The 20542-nt window shown below is 41.7% G+C and overlaps 1 protein-coding gene across 1 annotated transcript in view; it reads left to right on the forward strand.

Annotated features, from left to right (window-relative positions):
- GRB2 (growth factor receptor bound protein 2) overlaps positions 1–20542 on the forward strand; it is a 78220-nt gene that overhangs the window by 6507 nt on the left and 51171 nt on the right. The window contains exon 2 of the mRNA XM_003417261.4: positions 2359–2573. Within this exon, the coding sequence (XP_003417309.1) occupies positions 2496–2573 (78 nt within the window). The 5' untranslated portion in view covers positions 2359–2495. The remainder of the gene's footprint in view (positions 1–2358; positions 2574–20542) is intronic.

Genomic DNA, 20542 nt, shown 5'->3' on the forward strand with positions numbered 1-20542 from the left:
TTCAATTACAATGCAGTTGTCTTAAATACTGAGTGACACAAATTTATGCCGTTACCTTTTGGGTTTCTGTCTGATTTCTATTTTTCAAAACTGAAACTCCTGATTTTTTCGTATTTGCTCAGTGACTCTTCAGCTTCCCATCGTTGATACATAGGCTCAAACAATCAGACCTGAAGACCCATTAAAATGGACAGGAAATGAATGCCGGGAAAACTTGAAGGGTTGTATAAAAAAAGGAAGCTTGGTTGTAGTTCATATTTAAATCATCAATGAATAGTATATCATAATGTGATACTACTAAGCCCAAGTATGTGACATTGCTGAGACAAGGCAAAGGGGGGAAATTGGCAGGGGTGGAACAGCTCAAGCTCAGTCCTCATCTTCTAGGTGATAGGTAATAGCTAGAATAAGTTCAGAAACAGCAGTAGAAGCATCTTGTTTAGAAATACTGGAAGTAAATACAAAGAGAAAGCTAAAAAAAAAAATGGAGGGTGTTGGCATAGGGAACTGCTCTTTTGATACTTTGACTTGTAACATTTTATACTGGGTTAGTTTGGTAAAAATGAAGTAACTATGGGGAGTGTAAGTAAAGGGCATTTAAGGACAGAACAGTGAATGCTGTGAGACTGATCTTTGTGTTTTTGTGTGTTTGCCAGAACTCTGCTTTGCTCTGTTACAGAGCTGCGTGGGAGAGCCCAGGTGAGGCCTGGTAGAATACACATTGGTTTAGTAGTTCCCTGCAGCAGACTGTTTGCCTTTCAGAACTTGACCTAAGGACTTTTTTGTTACCAGGTGATTTCTTTCCTCCTTGGTAATACTCTTCTCTGCCTCATCTCAATATCCCCAGTTGCTTTCCTGCCTAGTTCATCTGCAGCTATGCTTGATTAATGCCCTGTGGTTAACTAACTTTAGGACAAAAGACTAATAATCACTGGTGCCCCTGAAATGTGCTCTCTGCTAGGTGATAATTATTCAGGAGAGGTGTCACTGTAAATGTCCCCATTCTGCCAGTGTGGTTTGCTGCTTTTGTTTAGCATGCATGAAAACAGTGACTGAGCAAACAAGAGGAGGCTCTATTTTTCCTGAGTTACGCAAAGGCAGAGGTTGTGCCCCATCTTTGTGGTCGGAGAGACGCCTTACTACAGCAGGGGTTGTCGCGCTGCCCACAGGTCACCATCACCTGGGACACTGAGGGTCTTTACAGAATCTTCTCCGAAATGCAGTTTGGGTCGGCTTAGTATTCCTCTTGCTCTGAGAAAAGAAGCTGCTGTCAGGGTACCTAATTGAGAGAGACTTCTGTTTGACCTGCCATCATCCCCCTGCGTGTTCTTTCCCCATACAAGGTTCTTCGCAGCTCAGATTCTGAAAAGGGATTCCTTTCCAGTAGAAGTCAGGATTTGAGCTTTGCTCCTTAGGCTAGTTAGAAATAATGTGGCCATTTCTGGAATGCTCAAGTTTACTCATCTATTTCAGGGATTGGTGGGGACCCCAAGAATGTCTTGTATTCAAGGCCAAGGGAGCTTTATAGCAGAGCCATCTCCACCAGCAGGAAGCCCCGGTGACCTGAGCTTGCTGATCGTAGTTTGGAAGTGGAAGCTGGAGGGCCACCTGTGCCCATCGTAGTACCAGAAAAACCCACTGCCGTCGAGTCCATTCTAACTCATAGCGACCCTACAGGACTGAGTAGGGCTGCCCCACAGAGTTTCCAAGGAGCGCCTGGCGGGTTCGAACTGCGGACCTCTTGGTTACCAGCGGTAGTACTTAACCACTACGCCACCAGGGTTTCCGCCCACCGTAGTAGATGGCATGAAAAAGGAGTTTCTAGGTCCGCTTTCTCCGTTTTCTTAGGAGCCGACCAAGGTTTGGTTGCTAAGAGTAAAGCAACTCAAGACCAAAGCCTGCGTTGCTTGCTCTTGATTGTGCAGTAGGGGACCCAGCATTTTCCGGAAACCAGAAGGGGTGGGGGGGTTAGGGAGCTAGGCCTATTTAACCGAGGCCAGGGGGTGCCATCCCCAAGAGGAGGTGCAGAGCAGAGCAGAGTGCAGCTGCGAGGGAGGAAAGGCGGAGACTGCCCGGGACCACGGCTGGTCTGTGCACCGCGCACACCCAGTGGGAAGGAAGAGGAAATGTGCGCTGGGAGCGCTCAGCAGCCGCCGCCATTGGCCGCCGGGCCTGTCAGTCGCCTGGGGGCTGAGGCTGGAAAGAGGAAGAAGGGGATCCGGGCTTCTGCCTGGAAGGGAGGGAGGAGGCCGAGCCCGGCGAGCCAGGGGGCGTGGGGGCTGGGACAGGGGCTGAGCGGCAGGGCGGGGCTGCCGTTGATCTCCTCCACTTCTCTTAATGGTCCCTCTTCTGCTTCAGGGTGGCATTGTGTGTCCCAGAGTGCAGGAGCGCGTCCCAAAAGAGAGGCGAGGCCGGGCCGCAAGCACTGGGTTGCTTCAGCAGGGAAGACTCCCTTCCCCCTGCTTCAGGCTGCTGAGCTCTGAGCAGCGCTCAGAATGGAAGCCATCGCCAAGTATGACTTCAAAGCTACCGCGGACGACGAGCTGAGCTTCAAAAGGGGGGACATCCTCAAGGTAAGTGCCGAGGCACGCTCGGTGCAGAGCTGGCCTCTCCTTGTCCTCCCCTCCTTTCTCTGCCCTGGTAACACACAAAGAAGCCTGCTCCTCCTCTCACCTCACACCTTAACATTTACCTTCCTGTTGGATCTGGATAGCTGGGGAGAAGGGCTGAGTAGAATATTAAGTGTGACTTAAGTGAGTTGGTGTGGTGTGTGGGCTTTAACTGCCTTTGTGTGGCTGCCTCGAGTATTTCTGCTTGCTCGTTGGTACTTGTGATATTGCAAGTAAAGGCTGATATGGTTGTGGTAAGAAAGTGTAAAAATCAGAGGCGTCTTTGTTTCTCTTTAAAAGACTTAAACTTGAAGCGTTTATGTAAAAGCATTTGATCAGTGTTTTACAGAGCCCGAAGATTGTGGTGGTTCAGACATAATTTCTCCTAGTTCAGAGGTGATTAGCAGGATGTGCCAGAACTCAGTAAAGAACCTCAGTGTGTTTTTATTCTCGGTGAAAAAGCAAGTGGAGCTCCAAATGATAAGGCTCAACTTGCTATTGTATGCATCAGATTTTGATTTTCTTAAAAGAAACTTGAGAAGCAATTATCCCACGTTAAAGTCTAATTGCAGAAAAGAAACCTGCTGACAGTTTAAAAATAAGCCTCTTTACAGTTTGCAGCTCATTTTGAGCCCCACTATTTACCCAAGGATTTGCTCTTGACCTGGCACATGTTAATTATGTTGTTTACCCAGTTGACTGAAGCAGTTTGCCCTTTCGGAGATGTAATTTATTCTTACAAAGGTGGGTGTTATCAGTGTGTCACCTTTCTTTTTATTATCATTATTCTGCTTTTGGTAAAAATGTACTTGTCAACACATGCTTTAACAGTTTCTACGTATAGCATTCAGTGACACTGGTTACATTCTTTACATTGTGCCAACATACTTGTTATTTCTGCTGTAGTTGTTTCATCCCCATTAATGTAGACTCACTGCCTCTTAAGCTCATCTCTCCTTTTAGAGTTACTGTTGTCCCTTTGGTCCCATGTAGATACTTTTTTAAAAGATCACAATACTTAAGGTGACATTCTTTACTTTTTGAACTGAATTTGTTTGTTGGAAGAGGACTTATGGGAATAGTTTCCAATCCAGGTTCCAAGGATATCCCAGGGCAGTATGTCAGCTTTAAATGAGGAAGACCCCAAGTTTAATGTTTAAGTGTTCTATGTGTCTCAAGTTTTGACTTTTTTTCCCTCTGTCTGATTATTAGGAAACCCTGGTAGCATAGTGGTTAAGAGCTACGGCAGCTAACCAAGAGGTTGGCAGTTCGAATCCACCAGGCGCTCCTTGGAAACTGTTTGGGGCAGTTCTACTCTGTCCTGTAGGCTCGCTGTGAATTGACTGAACGGCAGTGGGTTTGGTTTGGTTTTTTTTTTTTTGGTCTGATTATTATTAGGACTTTGCCACCCATTTGTTTAACCCTAATGAAATTCTTAGAATTTTATAAAGAAGACAGTGAAAATGTAAAAATATGGTCCTTTATAAAAGGACTTTTCTTTCTTTTTTTAAGTTTTATGGACCTACTTATAGTTACCATTTTGCTCTCATTGGCCAAAAAGAAAAGTTCTACTCTGAGGTTGCCTGCGCAGTAGCTTCTTAGTGTTAGAAACGTAGATGGCACTTCGTAGGTGATACTGAAAAGCCGTTTAAGGGGAAGAAAACTGTGTGAGTGTGTGCGCAAGCCTGCATGCTTTTGAAAGCTATTTTTATGACGTATAACTCTTTTGAAGGTATTCTCAAAGTCATTACTAAATTGTCAGGAAGCAGACAGGCCACCTATGAGTTTTAGGATGACATAGATCTTCTGTTTCCTTAGAGAGCTAGAAATTGGAGTAAATGTAACTCCATAGTGCTAAATTACCCTGTATCATTGGTGTACAAAGGGGATTATTTGATATTTTCATAGCGATTACAGATTTCAGCAGATAATCTGCTCACGATATAATAAGATTGGCTTCTCAAGTAACCATGGTGAGTTCTGTATAAAAACTCTCGGGGCCGAGTTTTTTTTTTTTTTTTTAACACTTAAAATTTCTCCATTAAGCTTACTTTAGAACTTGAACCTGGAAAGCTGGCAGTTCATACTTTTCTCTAAGTCTAAATATGTTGCCTGTTTAGCACTGAAGCAACAAATTAAAACAAAACCAGCATGTGGGGTCTCTTTAAGAATTTTTAGACAAGAACTTTCCCTGGTGGCTGTCACTGAAGCCTGTCTAGATGGTGAGCATTTTCTGCATTGTCCAATTTAAATTTCTAAACTTCTAGACAGGCATAAAACTCTGCTCTTCCATCCTGTAATTACGGCAGATGACTCTGGACCATTCCTCCAGCAGCACAAATTTTTCAGAAACTTACATAATGGGGGAGAAAGTGAATCAGAGTGCTCACCTTTATTTTCAGGTTTTCTTGGGGGAGAGAGAAAAATACATACATTTGGTTTTTTCCAATTTGGTAGATAACTGGGCCATGAAGTCATAATGCCGTTATTGCTTTTGAACAGTGGCCATGAGCTGTTTGTTAGTAATCTTGTGGCTTCACTCCAACAACAGCAAAAAAAAGTGACGATACAGTAGTTGCCCTTTGTCTACTAACTATGATACAGCTGAGTGAAGAGGAGACATTGCTTTATTTTAAGAGCCATTAGTAAAACAGCAGAGTCTTCCTCATTTGATTCTTCTAGGAGTAACTGGCTTCATTTGAGTGGCTTCGATTTCATTTGATAACTCTTTTGAGCCAAAACCTGTTTAGAAGTGACTAGAATAGCGCTGACTGGTTTAACGTGATTGAAATGGGGATATATTTGCCTTCCCTTAACGACGAGGATGTGTGCATTTGGGTGTGGGATACATTTTATTTGAAGACATTGAAATAGAGAAGTGCGTAGCCCTCTACTCTGACCTGGAGTTCAGAAGGGTCACACTACCCCAGTGTTCCTGGTTAACTCCAGGTTAACTCTTGGTTAACGTTGACTCCTGTGCACCAGCAGACCACCTCTTTACTTTCTACCTACACATTCACCTGTACTCTCTGGAGAAAAGAGAGGAAAGTAACATTTTACCGGGAGCCTAAAATGGAACAGAATGCTTCAGTATATACCTGCCTTTGTTACTTTCCCTCTTACAAAAGCTTGTTTTTTTCCTTGCTTAGGAGTGGCACACTGGGGCAGAAAAATGGGAGGAATTGCTCTTCTCTTGTAAGTTTTAGGTTTTGCATGGCTGAAATGAACCTAAATTTTGTCACCACCATAGGGCAGGCTTCAGAAAACCCAGAGCCCTGGTGACGCAGTGGTTAAGAACTTGGCTGCTAGCCAGGAGGTCGGCAGTTCAAATCCACCAGCTGCTCCTTGGAAACCCTATGGGGCAGTTCTTACTCTGTCTTGTAGGGTCACTATGAGTTGGTACTGACTCAATGGCAGTGGGTTTGGTTTTTGGTGGTTTTGAGATAACCCGAAGGATTCTCTGTGATGAGCTGCTCTACCTTCCGGTTTTGCAGCCAAGCGCTTTAACCATTGCGTCACCAAGGCTCTCCAGTAAACAAGACCCTCAGTAATCTACCGTAGAGCACCTAAGAATTGTAGTTGCCGTTTAGAAGCTGATGTACACTAATCTCAGACGGTGCGGTGCAGGAATGAAAGATAATCTTGAGCACGCAAACCTGTGTTCATTCCGTTCTTGCTTTCTGTCGGGGCAGACCTTCGACTCCAGAAGAGAGCCAGTTTCCTGCTTAGAAATAGGTCTAGAGTTCACATTCGGCTCTATTCTGCGTTCTTCTATCACACTGTAGTCTGGCCTGTTTCAGTCCCTCACATTTACCAGGCATCTCCTTGAGTCAAGTCCTGGGGCTGGGGAAGAAATAGAAGATGTACTTTTTCCCTTCAGGAACCCTAAAATCAAATAAGCGGTGTAACAGTACAAGGCAGTATATAAAATTAGAAGATTTGTGGAACAAGAAGAAATCTTTCAAAAATCTCTTAATCTGGATTTTTACCATTTTACGGATGAGGAAATGGTGGCCCAAGAGGCTCCATGATTTATCCAAGCTCACACAACCATTAGTAGTAGTGAGGTGGTGTTGATGGAATGCTAACATTGTGTCCCGCACTGTAACTGCTAGAGTAATTCAGGAAGGGAAGAGATTGCTGTGAGCTGACATCAGACAAAGCTATATGTGTATGACTTGAACACATAGGTGTGACTTGAGCAGGACCGTGTGAGATGCATAGGACAGGGCTAGGTGGAGAGAGGGGAGGACATCTCAAAGGGGATGGGGAGATTGTGTTTGTGATCGAGATAGGAATGCTAGAATAAGGTTGTAAGCTGGGACATGGTGGAAACCAGGGTCGAATTGGGAGTCAGATAAGAAAAACCCAGGAAGAGTGGAGGAGATTTTAAAGCTGATGATGCAAGTGTTAAGTATGTAAAATGGACTGGGATGAGGGAAGCCTGGAGGTGGAGCTGGGAAGGTTGAAGTAGTTCGGTTGTGGGTTGAGAGATGCTGAAAGGAAAAAATAATAGAATTCCTGCCTGTCCGCCCAGCGTACTTGAATACTTCTTCTGTGTAACTGAGAAGAGAATGCCTGTTGATTGGCTGGTTGCAGTTTTCCAACAGCTTTAAGTCCTGAACTTCAGTGCGTGAGTTGCATTTTGAGTGTTTGAATCAGACATAAAAGATAGATTGAAGTGGAGTTTTTTCCCCACAATTTTTTTTTTTTTAATTATGCTTTAGGTGAAAGTTTACAGAGCAGATTAGTTTCTCACTAAGCAATTAATGCACGTAGTGTTTCATGACATTGGTTGCCAACCCCGTGACATGTCAACACTCTCCCCCTCTCAACCTTGGGTTCCCAGTTTCCATCCATCAGCTTTCCTGTCCCCTCCTGCCTTCTTGTCCTTGCCCCTGGGCTGATGTGCCCATTTAGTCTTGTATACATGGTTGAACTATGTGTGTTGTTTGTTTGATAGGCCTGTCTAATCTTTGGCTGAAAGGTGACCCTCAGGAGTGGCTTCAGTACTGAGTTAAAATGGTGTCCGTGGGCCATACTCTGGGGGTTTCTCCAGTCTCATGTCAGACCTGTAAGTCTGGTCTTTTTTTGTTGTTGTTATTTTCACAAAATTTTTTTTAATTTTATAACATAAATCACTATCATTTATGTTGTGAAATTTACCGCCTTTTTTTTTGTTTATTGTGCTTTAGGTGAAGGTTTACCGAGCAAATCAGTTTCTAATTAAACAATTAATACGCATATTGTTTTGTGACAATTGGTTGCCAACCTTGTTTCCTTCACTAACTCAAAGTCCTGGTTGTGAAACATTCCTGTGCCTATTGAAGAATTCTTATCAATCTTTTTTTTAGTATTATTGTTGTTGAGAATATGTACCACAAAACATACAGCAACAGCTTCCAGTGACGTTGATGTTGATTACATTCTTTGAGTTGCGAAACCATTCTCACCCTCCTCTGAGTTTGTCTTCCTCCATTAACATAAACTCACTGTCCCCTAAGGTTCCTATCTAGTCTTTCAAGTTGCTCTTGTCAATTTGATCCCTTATAGATAGTTCTTAAAAGAGCATAATGCTCAAGGCAGACATTTTAGACTATTAAGCTAAACTGTTGTTGGGTGTTAAGAAGGCTTCAGGGGATATTTTTGGTTTAAGGTTTAAAGATTACCCCAAGGCAATAATTTTGGGGATTCATCCTCCCTCCATGGCTCCAGGAAGTCTGGAGTATATGAGAATTTGAATTCTGTTCTGCATTTCCCCCCTTTTGATCATGATGCTCTACAGAATCTTTGTAATTCTTAGTAATCTTGTTAATTAAACCCATGCTGTTGCATTTAGTCTTTAAGAATGACGACAGCTTTTTGTTTGAGTTCTCTTACAGCAAATGATTTGTGTGCCTTTCATTATATTTATTTTTTCTCCTGTCAGCTAAATAGACTACTTCCAAGTAGGTGCTGAGAATGAACTTTCAGTTCCTATGCAAGACTTTTTTGTGGAGCTGGTTGAAGACCAGTCCTGCCTCTGTTTTGGGGAAAGAAACAAGCAAGGAAATTATCCCCCCTCCATGTCCCTCTGAGGTCTTTAAAGTTTCAAGACATTCCGATTAAAGTTACCATTGAATGTGGAGCATAAACTGTATGCCACGAAGTTATACGTTATTCCTCATCTTGCCAGCACTGACAAGTTGCTATTATTTGCCTCATTTTATGGGTGCGGAAACAGGTTCAGAGAGGTTAAGTAACTTGCTCAGATTCACACAGCTCTGTTGCTGAAACCAAACTCATTGCTGTCAGGTCCATTTCAACTCATAGCAACACTACGGGACAGAGTAAAACCGCCCTGTAGGGTTTCCAAGGAGGGACCGGTGGATTTGAACTGCGACCTTTTGGTTAGCGCCACCAGGGCTTCCACACAGCTCTAGGAAGTGACAAAGCTGGGATTTGGTCTTACACCTGGCTGCATTGCTCTCTCTGTGATACATTATGCCCCTGCTCACCACTGTCAGGAATGAGTGAGCCAAAAACCCGGAGTAGAAGACCTGCTGCGCCTACCAGCCAGGACAGGGGCAGACGTCTGTGGCACTTCTCCTGGATGACTTCCTGGACATCCCGTCTAAAGTAAATTGACTTCGGTAGTGAAAGAAATGCAAATAAAAGCGAGGCAATTTGACAAGCAATAATATAACTAATATAGTGAGTGCTTAGTGTATCCTTGCATTAAGCTAGGTAGTTACCTAGCAACAGCAGTCCCATAAGGGCAGGTGCACTATTCCCATTTTACTGATCAGGAATCTGAGATTTAGGCTAAATAACTTGTCCAAATTTATGCTTCTAAGTAAGTGACTGAGTCTGGATTCAAATCCAGGCCTCTTTGAGTCCAGATTGTATCTTAACCACTACTCTGCAAGGCCTTTACATTAACAAATGAGGTCAAACCAGAGAGAGAGAGCCTCTTTTTTTTTTTTTCCTGAATATTTTCTTTATTTATTTTTTATAATTTTTATTGTGCTTTAGGTGAAAGTTTACAAATCAAGTCAGTCTCTCACACAAAAACCCATATATACCTTGCTACACGCTCCCAAATACTCTTCCCCTAATGAGATAGGCCGCTGTCTCCCTCCACTCTCTTCTTTTCGTGTCCATTTCGCCAGCTTCTAACCCCCTCCACCCTCTCATCTCCTCTCAGGCAGGAGATGCCAGCATAGTCTCAAGTGTCCACCTGATCCAAGAAGCTCAGTCCTCACCAGCATCCCTCTCCAACCCATTGTCCAGTCCAATCCATAGACATAGTTTTAATTCAATCTTACATCTTTGGACTAAATGACTTTCCTAGAGGGGGATCATCCATCCTAAGTCATGTTTGGAGAAAGACGAGAAGACAGCCAAACCAAGCTTTGTTTAGTTTCTGCTGCAGATGTTTAGCTTTAAAAGCCAGGAGGCTGCAGAGAGTGTTTGGAAAAAGGTAGTGACTTACACAGCATCCTCACTCCCGTGTGCTGCAGTAGAGGGGAAAAAAACTGTTAATTCTCTTTGGTTATTGGGGTTATAGAGAACATCAACTTTCTATAGCATGCCCTTCTGTAATGGAATGCTTCACAAGCACATAGTAGTTCTGTAACCAGAAAGCAATAAAGATACCTTATTCTAAAAACAGCAATGCTAGGGTAGTTTTCCTGATGTCAGTTTTCAAGTTAACAAACATTGTAAGGCCAATTTTGCTCTGTTACAAAGAAAAAAAAAATCACTTCATGGGGCAGATTTGTTTTATTTAAGACTCTTGGTGCAGGAAGTACAAGTATCCTCCAGATTGTCTGGGACCATTACATAGACTTTATGTAGAATATATGCTAGTAAACTAGAAACACATTCAGCCCTTTTCTTTACAAATAAACAGCTTGGCCCCCAAACTGACTTGCTTCCCCGATTTCTAGTTCTATCTAGCTTATCTTTTTCCTGCACCTGATAGGAAAGTAATCTTATGTGCTTTCTTATGTATTTATTTCATTTTGACCCAGACCAATCTCCAAACTGGATTAAAATTACTAATGTAGGCAAATTGCAGCTTTTTGAAGGTTAATTATATATTCTACCTTCTTCCTCCTCCTTTGTGTTTTGTCCATTTTTAGTTCTGGTGAGGCCTACATTTTATTATGTGTCAACTTCTATAAAGTGTTTGGATTTGGAAAGTAGAGAAACAAAGGTTTTTAATTATTGGTGGGTTTTAGTTATCTATGCTTTCCAGTTTTGCAATAAAAAAAAAATTAAGTTCCTCCACTTTATTTTTCTTAAACATTTATTAGGAAAGTGTAAAAGACAGATCACACTCCTTCCTGTCACCCAGACAACTTCTTCAAAAATAAATAAATAAATAAATAAATAAAAACTTCACTCACTGTTAGAAAATTTATATGGTAAACTTCCTTCTCTCCCCCAAAGAAAACCACTGTTCAGTTTTTCTGTACCTTTCCAGAAAAATTCCCTTGTGATTTCTTCTTTGACTTATTAGTTATTTAGGAATATGTTGCTTAATTTCTGTTCTGTTGTTGATTTCTGTTTTAATTCCATTGTGGCTGATTTCAGTCCTGAGAAATGTACTGAAGCTTGTTTTATGGCCTCACATATGATCTGTCCTGGAGAATGTTTCACAGCGGGCTTGAGAAGAAAGTTGATTCTGCTGCCATGGGGTAGAGTGGCCTGTAGATGTCACTTAGGTCTGGTTGGTTTTTACTATTATTTTTGTTAATGTGAGTAACGGTAATTGTAGCATTTCAGTGAGTTCTTAAGACTGCTTATGCAGTGCCATGGCGAATCATAACAGCAAATTATTGAGTATCTCCTGTGTGAAGGGGGTTCTATGCTTAATGCTAAGCGTGATCCTGAGACCAGGGTTTGATGTATAGGTAATGTTTATTGATACAGTCTTATAAGAGTTACGCTAAACATGGTAAGACTTAGGTATTGAAATCTGAGGTTTTTTAGAAGAGCCCATGACTACTTTGTCCATCCAGGTACACCCGACCTGTGCAGACTTTTGTTTCTAACCTTAGCAAAGCTTACTGTCAGCTCTGAAGAACTGCTGAGGTTGTCCTACAGCTCATACACTTTGAAGTTAACTTGCCTTCCAGTGTATCTGGCAGAGCTGTAAAAGTAGCTGTGAGTCTTAATGCACGGTACATGTGAGAACTTCAGGGTGGTTGGGCTACTCCTTCTACACTTCTTACAAGACATTGGGTAAGAGCCTTCAGGCTCAAACGTAACACCCCACCCACTCCCCTAAGAAAATGCTTTATGGAAATGAGCTTCTGCTGCTCATTTTTATACAGAAAATGTGGAGTAGAGTTTTTAAGTGGGGATTACTTTTAATAGGACCTTTCCATTTATTGAAAATGGCCTGAACTTGACAGCAGTGTCTCAGTAACTTCAGAAATGGAAAAGATTGGGCCTTTTATCTTCTCCATCACCAGAATGTGAATTATATTTTGCAAGTTCGTGTATAGTCTAGAGTGATGTACATTTGAAACCTGCTGTCTGGGTGTTAGTTTCTAAAGTTTAAAAAGTCTGTGGTCAAAAGAAGTAGAATCAGGAGTGCCTTTTCATGAAACCTTTGAAGAAAAATTGCTCAAGTAAATGAAGAAGCTCAAGATTCCTCTTCATAGGTCTGAAAACGTTTACAGTGAATATTGTTTATCACATTTAAGTCTGGAAGCCATGAGATTGAGTGTTCTGTTCTTCAGTACAGAGTGACTAGAAGGAGACATTTATGCTACTGAGCTCTCAGCCAGACCCTCAACAGGCTCCCTTTATTAGGATAAAAGGAAAACCATTACAGTATTTCTACTGAATGTAGATTTTTTTGAATTAACTTTTAATTTGAAAATATTTTTAGGTTCACAGGAAAACTGCAAAGATTGTACAGAGTTCCCCTATACCCCCCACCCACTTTCCCGTTATTAACATTTTACATTAGTGTAGTACATTTGTTAAAGTTAATGAACCAATATTGATATACAGGAGCCCTAGTGGCACAGTGGTTAAGAGTTCAGCTGCTAACCAAAAGGTTGGAAGTTCAGATCCACCAGCCGCTTCTTGGAAACCTGTGGGACAGTTCTGCTCTGTACTATAGGGTCGCTGTGAGTCAGAATTGATTCGATGGCAACAGGTTTGGTTTTTTAATTGATATACAGTGAAACCTGTGAGAGCCGGAACTCAGTGGGACTGTCTTGTCTTTCCAGGTATTGCAAGTTTTCCACCTTTGACTTTTCTGTCACACCTTTTAGTGACAAATACTTGAGTTTTCCTTCTCTGATAGGTTTTTGGCTTTTGCAGGGTTTACTGTATTATTATTAACTAAAGTCCATACTTTATTCAGACTTCTTTTGTTTTTCCTGACATCCGTTTTCTGTTCCAGGATCCCATCAGGATACCTACCACGTTACGTGTAGCCATGCGTCCTTAGGTTTGTCTCGGCTGTGACAGCTGAACAAAGATTTCAAAATACACATTTATTTAAAGTTTAGTATTTGTCCTATTGACTGTTTTTCAAATTGAGGTGAAATTCACATAACGTAGAATTAACCATTTTCGAGTGTAAATTCTGTGGTATTCAGTGTACAATTCGGTAATATTTAGTGTATTCACAACGTTGTACACCCACCAGCTCCCTCGTTTCTTTTGACTCTGATACTCCCTACTTAGTGACAGATGATTTTCTGAAAGCTTATAAATTAATTGGCATTTCTGTGGAAGATGTTCTTTCTCATGTGATGGATGTTAATGACATTTTAAGGCTGAACTACCAACTCTTTTTTTTTTTTTTTTTTAATTGTGCTTTAAGTGAAAGTTTACAGTCAAGTCAGTCTCTCTTACAAAAACTTATATACACCTCGCTATGTACTCCTGGCTGCTCACGTCCTAATAAGACAGCACGCTCCTCCTCTCCACCCTATATTCCCTGCATCCATTTATCCAGCTCCTGTCCCCCTCTGCCTTCTCATCTTGCCTCCAGACAGGAGCTTCCCACATAGTCTCACGTGTCTACTTGAGCCAAGAAGCTCTCCTCACCAGTATCATTTTCTGTCTTATAATCCAGTGAAGTCCTTGTCTCAAGAGTTGGCTTCAGGAATGGTTCTAGTCTTGGCTAACAGGGCCTGGGAACCCTGACCTTTGGGGTCGCTCTAGTCTCAATCAGACCATTAAGTCTGGTGTTTTTTTTTTTTTAAAGGAGAATCTGAGGTCTGCCTCCCACTGTTCTCCTACTCCATCAGGGATTCTCTGTTGTGTTCTCTGTCAGAGCAGTCACCAGTTGTAGCTGGGCACCATCTAGTTCTGGTCTCAGGCTGATGTAGTCTCTGGTTCATGTGGCCGTTTCTGTCTCTTGGGCTCATATTTACCTGGTGTCTTTGGCGTTCTTCATTCTCCTTTGCTCCAGGGGGGTTGAGACCAGTTGATACATCTCACATGGCACTTGTTAGTGTTTAAGACCCCAGATACCACTCACCAAAGTGGGATGCAGAAAGTTTTTGTAATACATTTTGTTATGCCAATTGACCTAGATGTGTCCTGAAACGTTGGTCCCCAGACCCCTGCCCTGCTACTCTGGCCTTCGAAGCATTTGGTTGTAGTCAGGAAACTTCTTTGCTTTCTGTGTAGTCCTGTTGTGCTGACCTCACCTGTATTGTGTGTTGTCTTTCCCTTCACCTAAAATAGTTCTTGTCTACTATCTAATTAGTGAATACCCCCTCCCTTCCTCCCCACCCTCGTAACCATCAAAGAATATTTTCTTCTGTGTTTAAACTATTTTTTGATGAACTGCCAGCTCTTAAGCGTACATGTACCTGAAATTTACATAGTACTCTAAACTGTGCTGTTAAGTACTGTAACCACTAGCCATATGTGGCTCTTTAAATTTAACTAAAATTAAATTTAAAATTCAGCTCCTTGGTTCCTCTGGCCAGATTTCAAGCGGTCGGTAGCCCCATGTGGCTCATGGCCTCTGTATTGTACAGTGCAGATACTGGACATTTCCTTCATGGCAGAACGTTATTGGGCAGCTCTATAAAATGTCACTGCCCAAATCACTTTTCGTGTTGAGTGTTTTGAATTTCACTTTGAAATACCAGGAATCATATCTCCCTTTCACTGGAAAGCATGGATGGTTACCTGTGTCTTTGGAGGTGAAGGCCTTGGGCAGAATTGGGGCGAGAGTGGGAAAGTTGAGTGTTCCATGGACTGCGAGTAGAATTGGGGTGGGGTTCTTGTGTGCCTTCCCTGGCTGCACTGCTCCCTTTCCTTGTGAACCTTTGTTTTCCCAAACCCTCTTCTGCACCGCCCTGCACTTTTCCACTGCCAGCCTGTGCCAGGGCCAGTACTGGAACCTGTTGGCACCCAGTAGTGCATCTGAAAATTGAAGTAGCAGAGGTCTGTCAGCTGGGGTGGACTGTAAGACGCTCTCAAGTCTAGCGCTGCATCTTCAAAGCTGGGTTCCTTGTGTTATTAGAAAGGAGCCCTGGTGGCACAATGGTTAAGCACTTGACTGCTTATCACAAGGTTGGAGGTTCGAGCCAGCCACCTGTGGCTCCACAGGAGAAAGGACTTGGCAGTCTGCTTCTGTAAAGGTTATAACCTTTAAAACCCTATGAGGCAGTTTTACTCTGTCATATAGGGTGGCTGTGAGTCAGAATCGACTTGACGGCAGTGGGTTTGGTTTTGGGTTTGTGTCATTGCATGTGTCATGTGGTTTTGAGCTCAATATGCATACAGCAGCATCTGGGGCATATGCAGAGAGCAGAGACAGCATTTCTTTGAATTCAGCAAAACCATAATTATTATGTTGTCTTTTCAGAACTGTTTTACATAAATAATCTTAGGCAAAATCTTACCCTTAATGTACAGTTATTTTGATTCTTTGTGTTAACTTGCCCCAAAATTTTGCACAATTTAATATCCTTGACCGAAAAGCTCTGCAGGGTTTCGTTGATCAACATTTTTGCCAGTAATTGTCAGAAATAATGGGGTGAAGTAATCTTAGTGGCTATATTTAAACAAAATTTGGTCAGTTTTCAGCTAGTTGCTTAGTTTCCCTGAACACTGAGCTCTTTCACGTCTTTGATCTTCAGGCCTGTTGTTCCCTTTGTCTGGTATAACCTTCAGCGTTTATTTACCTTGGCCACCTCCCATTCTTCCCTCATGACTTAGAGCAGGCCTAGGCGCCCGGAGGTCTTTTTTGATGCTCCTCCATTTCTTCAGGTGCCTGCCAGTGCCCCTTAGCATCACTGCAGATGGACATACTTCTTGCCACAGCAGCATGTATCTGTTTCCCCAGATCTTCCAGACCACAGTAGGTTCCTACAGCTTGCTTAGTGTCTGCACAGTGCCCGGCAACATAGTAGTTTAATGTGTTGGAAAAGACACTGAAATTTCCATGTTCATCCTAAAACCAAAAAAAAAAAGAAGAAACCCCGCTGATGTCCAGTCAATTCTGACTCACAGCGACGCTATAGGACAGAGTGGAGCTGCCCCATAGTGTTTCCAAGGAACGGCCAGTGGATTCAAACTGCCAACCTTTTTTTGGTTAGCATCATAGCTCTCAATCATGAGTTTGTAGCCGGTACTGTCTTTCTATACCAAACATTGCCCTGTCAGAGCTCAGGTCTAATTCTTACGGAGCCTCAGCTTTTTCTTGAGTTTCAGTGGTAGTTTTTTTATTCCCTTATTATTTGCCACCACCTTGGTTATGTTTCTTAGCAACTTTCCTTTCAGTATTTATAAGGTATAATTATCCTTTACGGTGCATATGTTTTAAAGAATACTTAACCTGTTTTGTTTTGTTTTTATTTTAAGCTGCTGGCCAAAATATTCCCAATTTCTGCTAGTTTGGTTTTGGACCATTTTTCCATCCAAAGTAATGGCGGCATTTTGTTTTAGTAGATAGTCCAAACATGAGTAAGAAATGCATCTATGAGAGGAGGTTCTAAATACTTGAGCTTTCTTGCATGGATTTTTCTTTATTGTTTAGGAGTATAAGACCCAAGAAAAAAATTTTACAGAAATAATTTGAAGTAACCATGATAGTTTGTTCTAATTTATGTAGTTTACACAACCCACAGCTTTAGAGAAAGTGCCAAAGTACAGCTTCAGGTGGCTTAAATTGTGGGAAGAGGAGTCTTTTCTGATCAGATGTTCCAGTACGTCTACTCTGCTGCTCAAACGCTGAGGGAGGTTGAGGGGGAGAATTTCTTGTTTTTCAAGCTTTGCCAGAACACTTCGCTTATAAGCAGCTGTTTGAACTCTTGATCATGTCCCGTATTTCCAGGGATACTTTCTGACCTCTTATAGCAACATAGCTAGGACTGGCTGGCATGCTTTGTGATGCCAGACATAGCTGTAGCCAGCCTGGAATGAGTCCAGACCAAACAAAATACTGAAGTCAGAATGAACAGGTGGTACAAATACCCTGACTAAGAGTTTGGAAAGTCTTCATCTTAAAAGTAACGTAAGGTGGATTTGACAAACTGCTGAAAATCTGTTCATGGACTGACATTTCCTTTCCTAGAGGCCTTGGGTAGTAGATGTCAGTCACCAAGGCACTAATACCTCTTTTAAAATTTGCCCATAGAATGACAATAGAGGATCTTGGACAGAGCTGGGGAAAAATGTAGAACAAAATTCTAACCCGCAAAGGAGATCAGACTTACTAGTCTGACAGAGACTGGAGAAACCCCAGGAGTATGGCTCCTGGACACCGTTTTAACTCAGTACTCAAATCACACCTGAGGTTCACCCGTCAGACAAAGATTAGACAAGCCCGTAAAATGAAACGAGACTGAATGGGCACACCAACCCAGGGCAAGGATGAGAAGGCAAGAGGGAATGGGAAAGCTGATAAGGGGGAACCCAAGGTCGAGAAAGAGTGTTGACATGTTGTGGGGTTGGCAACCAATGTCGCAAAATAGTACGTGTATTAATTGATTAACGAGAAACTCATTTGCTCTGTAAACCTTCATCTAAAGCACAATAAAAGCAAATAAAATTATAAATTAAAAAAATTTTTTGCCCATAGAAGCCAGTTCTTGGAATGAGCATGTACTAGCGATAAACTTGGAGCTTAGATCACATTAATGATCTGTGTTGACATCCTGTCCATATGATATTAAAAAAACATGCATATCTCGTGGGGCCTGAGCTTCACATCGTCATTAATTTTGAGTGCCTGTGCCCTTTCATTAGTAATGTGATAGTCCATGTTTTGAGTAAATAATGTCCTTAAAGGAGTGCCTTTTTTTTAGTTACTTTTCTAGTAGTGGTAGGTACATCTGCACCAGAGACTCAATACGTTCTTAAACATCACCTTTCTCAGGACCAGTGCCAGTCAGCTGGCGTAGGAAACCCAGTTGTTGACCAGTACAGCCCATACTAGCTTGCAGATCTTGTCTCAGAGTCTTGTATTCTAAGTGGCTGAGCTAACAAGAAGCAAAGGAATTTTTTTCTCAATATAAGATTGCTCAGAGTCTTCCAAGTGATAAGGCAACATATGGGTATTTATGCCTTCTTAAACCTTTGTATCTTTGGCTTATGGCCTTCTGGTGTAAAGAAACCTTCAATTTTCTTAGAACTTGAAGCTACTAGTCCTTGTTCCAGTTTAAAACCAGTCAAAGAAGTTAAATAGTTTTGATAATATCTCTTTTCGAACTCTTAGGTAATGAATAGCCAATGGTTTAAGTTGATGTAAAATGAGGAAAATTGTAACTTAATGTTTCTGTGAATTCTGTTGTCATAATATGTATAGGCCAGTCAGCAAGCCTTTGAGTTTGTGTCAAGGAGATCCGTTTCACACTACTAGGAACTTAGGGTTGAGCTGAGGAGACAGTATATACCTATGAGTATTTGTAAAGAAGACAGTTAAGAAATGTCTTTCTGATTAAATGCTGATTTAGAGGATTTATAATAAGAAAGCATTAAATGTAGTGACTGTGTAATATGACAATAAATAAATCACTGTGGACTGGAGATACTAAGAAATAAACTGCGTGAAGACATAGAGACTTACATAGGGCCTCAGATGATAGCTGCAGTTCAGATAATCAGGGGCTTCTGGGTAGAAGCAAACAGGAATACAGAGATAGACGAGAACACAGATGTATATACCACGACAAAGTTTTCATGTGCAGTGAGAAAATTAGCCATTCCTGAGCTCATCCAATATTGGAAGCCAACTAGGCTCTGTTTCACTTTGCTCTTTATTTAATCCTCGTAACACTGAGAGAGCATTTTCAGATGTGTTAGCAGAGACTTACAGAGGTTGAGTAAAATTGCATGGATAATAAGTGGGAGAGCAGAGTTATCTGGCTTCAGATTTGAAGTGTGGGCCAATGAGAAGGGGCTAGGTAGGCATTTACCTTGACGAGATAGACAGGAGCATTTTGCAATAGGTTCTGGCACAGGGAGTTCACCAAGGCTGTGCTTTAGAAAGATTATTTTGACTCTGAGTAGTATGGTTTCAGGAATCCTGGTGGCGCAGTGGTTAAGAGGTTGGCTGCTAACCAAAAGGTCAGCAGTTCAAATCCACTAGTTGCTCCTTGGAAACCTGGTGGGCCAGTTCTAATCTGTCCTGTAGGGTTGCTGTGAGTCTGACAGCAACACGTTAGTATTGTATGAAGTAGAGAGAGATTAGAGGCAAGGTCTGGTATGGGGAGGAAGAGCCCAGGCTGGAGCCAGACCAGCTGGGCTCAGACCTCAGCTGTGCACAGAGTAGGATGTTGGGTGAGCTTTTTAACTTCTCTGTGTCTGTTTACTCATTGGAAAAATAGGGATAACAATGGTACCTACCTCATTAGATGTTTGTGAGGATTGAATTTATTGGAATATGTAAGCTCTTTTCAATACCAAGTATACAGTAAGCACTGTAGATTATGGTATTATAAAATAGGAAGCAGTTTCGTTCCAGGTGAGCTGATGGAATAAGAGGAAATGTAGGAGTCAAAATCTAGGTGATGTTAAAAGAAAGGAAACAACAGAATTTGGTGACTGAGTGAGAAGTTCAGTTGAGGCAAAGGATTCCAAGACTGGGGCACAATTGGTACCAAGCCATAGGAAGAGACCTGACTAAAAATATTATGAATAGTTTAGGATCTTTGTCCAGTGCTGAGTATAAAGTAATCAATAAAACTACTCAACTCCTTCCTTACAACTTAGCTGCTTTCTGCATATTCCGTAACAAGAAACAGCTTCATATTGAGGAATGCGAGTCACGCCTGAGACTTTATTGTTCTAGGCAATTCCCATTTCATTCTCAGAGTAATGGATGGGATTATGACCCTTTGTGGCATACTAGATTCCATTGCCATAGATTTTCTAAGTTGGTTACAGTAAAATTTAATTTTATTTGTGGCTTGTAGTAAGAATAGCGTCACCCTACAAGTTACAGAGTCAAGTAAGTAGGAATTCCCGTATCTAAATTATAAGGCCCTTGAGTTTGGAAACCTTATGCTCATTTTATATTCATCATCGGCCCCTTTATGCTACTGTGTTTATTATGGTTGGCCCAACAAAAGTTTCGTGACTGGGTTAAAATGACTTCAGGTTAAACAGAGCTAATTCATAGAAAATGAAGGGTGAAAGCACAGGCCCTCCTCCATTAATCCAGTGGAAAGGAACCAGTTGTCAACGGGAAATTCTTTTTCATCAGAGTGCTATATCCATGTAAGATTCCTAAGCTTTGTAGTGCACTAGAAATAACTCCTTCACATGTGCTGACTGGTATATATCACAAGCTATTTTTACCTGGGAATCTTTGGCTTATTGGTGGTCCGCTTAATTATTAATTTAAGACAATTTGCTGAATCTCTACTGTAGTAGTTCTGAAACTTTTTTTGAAGTCACACCCAAAAACTATTTGCTCTCTTCCAAACACATAAAGAATCCATATTAATTGGATC

This window comes from Loxodonta africana, chromosome 18, assembly GCF_030014295.1.
Source record: "Loxodonta africana isolate mLoxAfr1 chromosome 18, mLoxAfr1.hap2, whole genome shotgun sequence".
In the NCBI taxonomy this organism is placed as follows: Eukaryota; Metazoa; Chordata; class Mammalia; order Proboscidea; family Elephantidae; genus Loxodonta; species Loxodonta africana.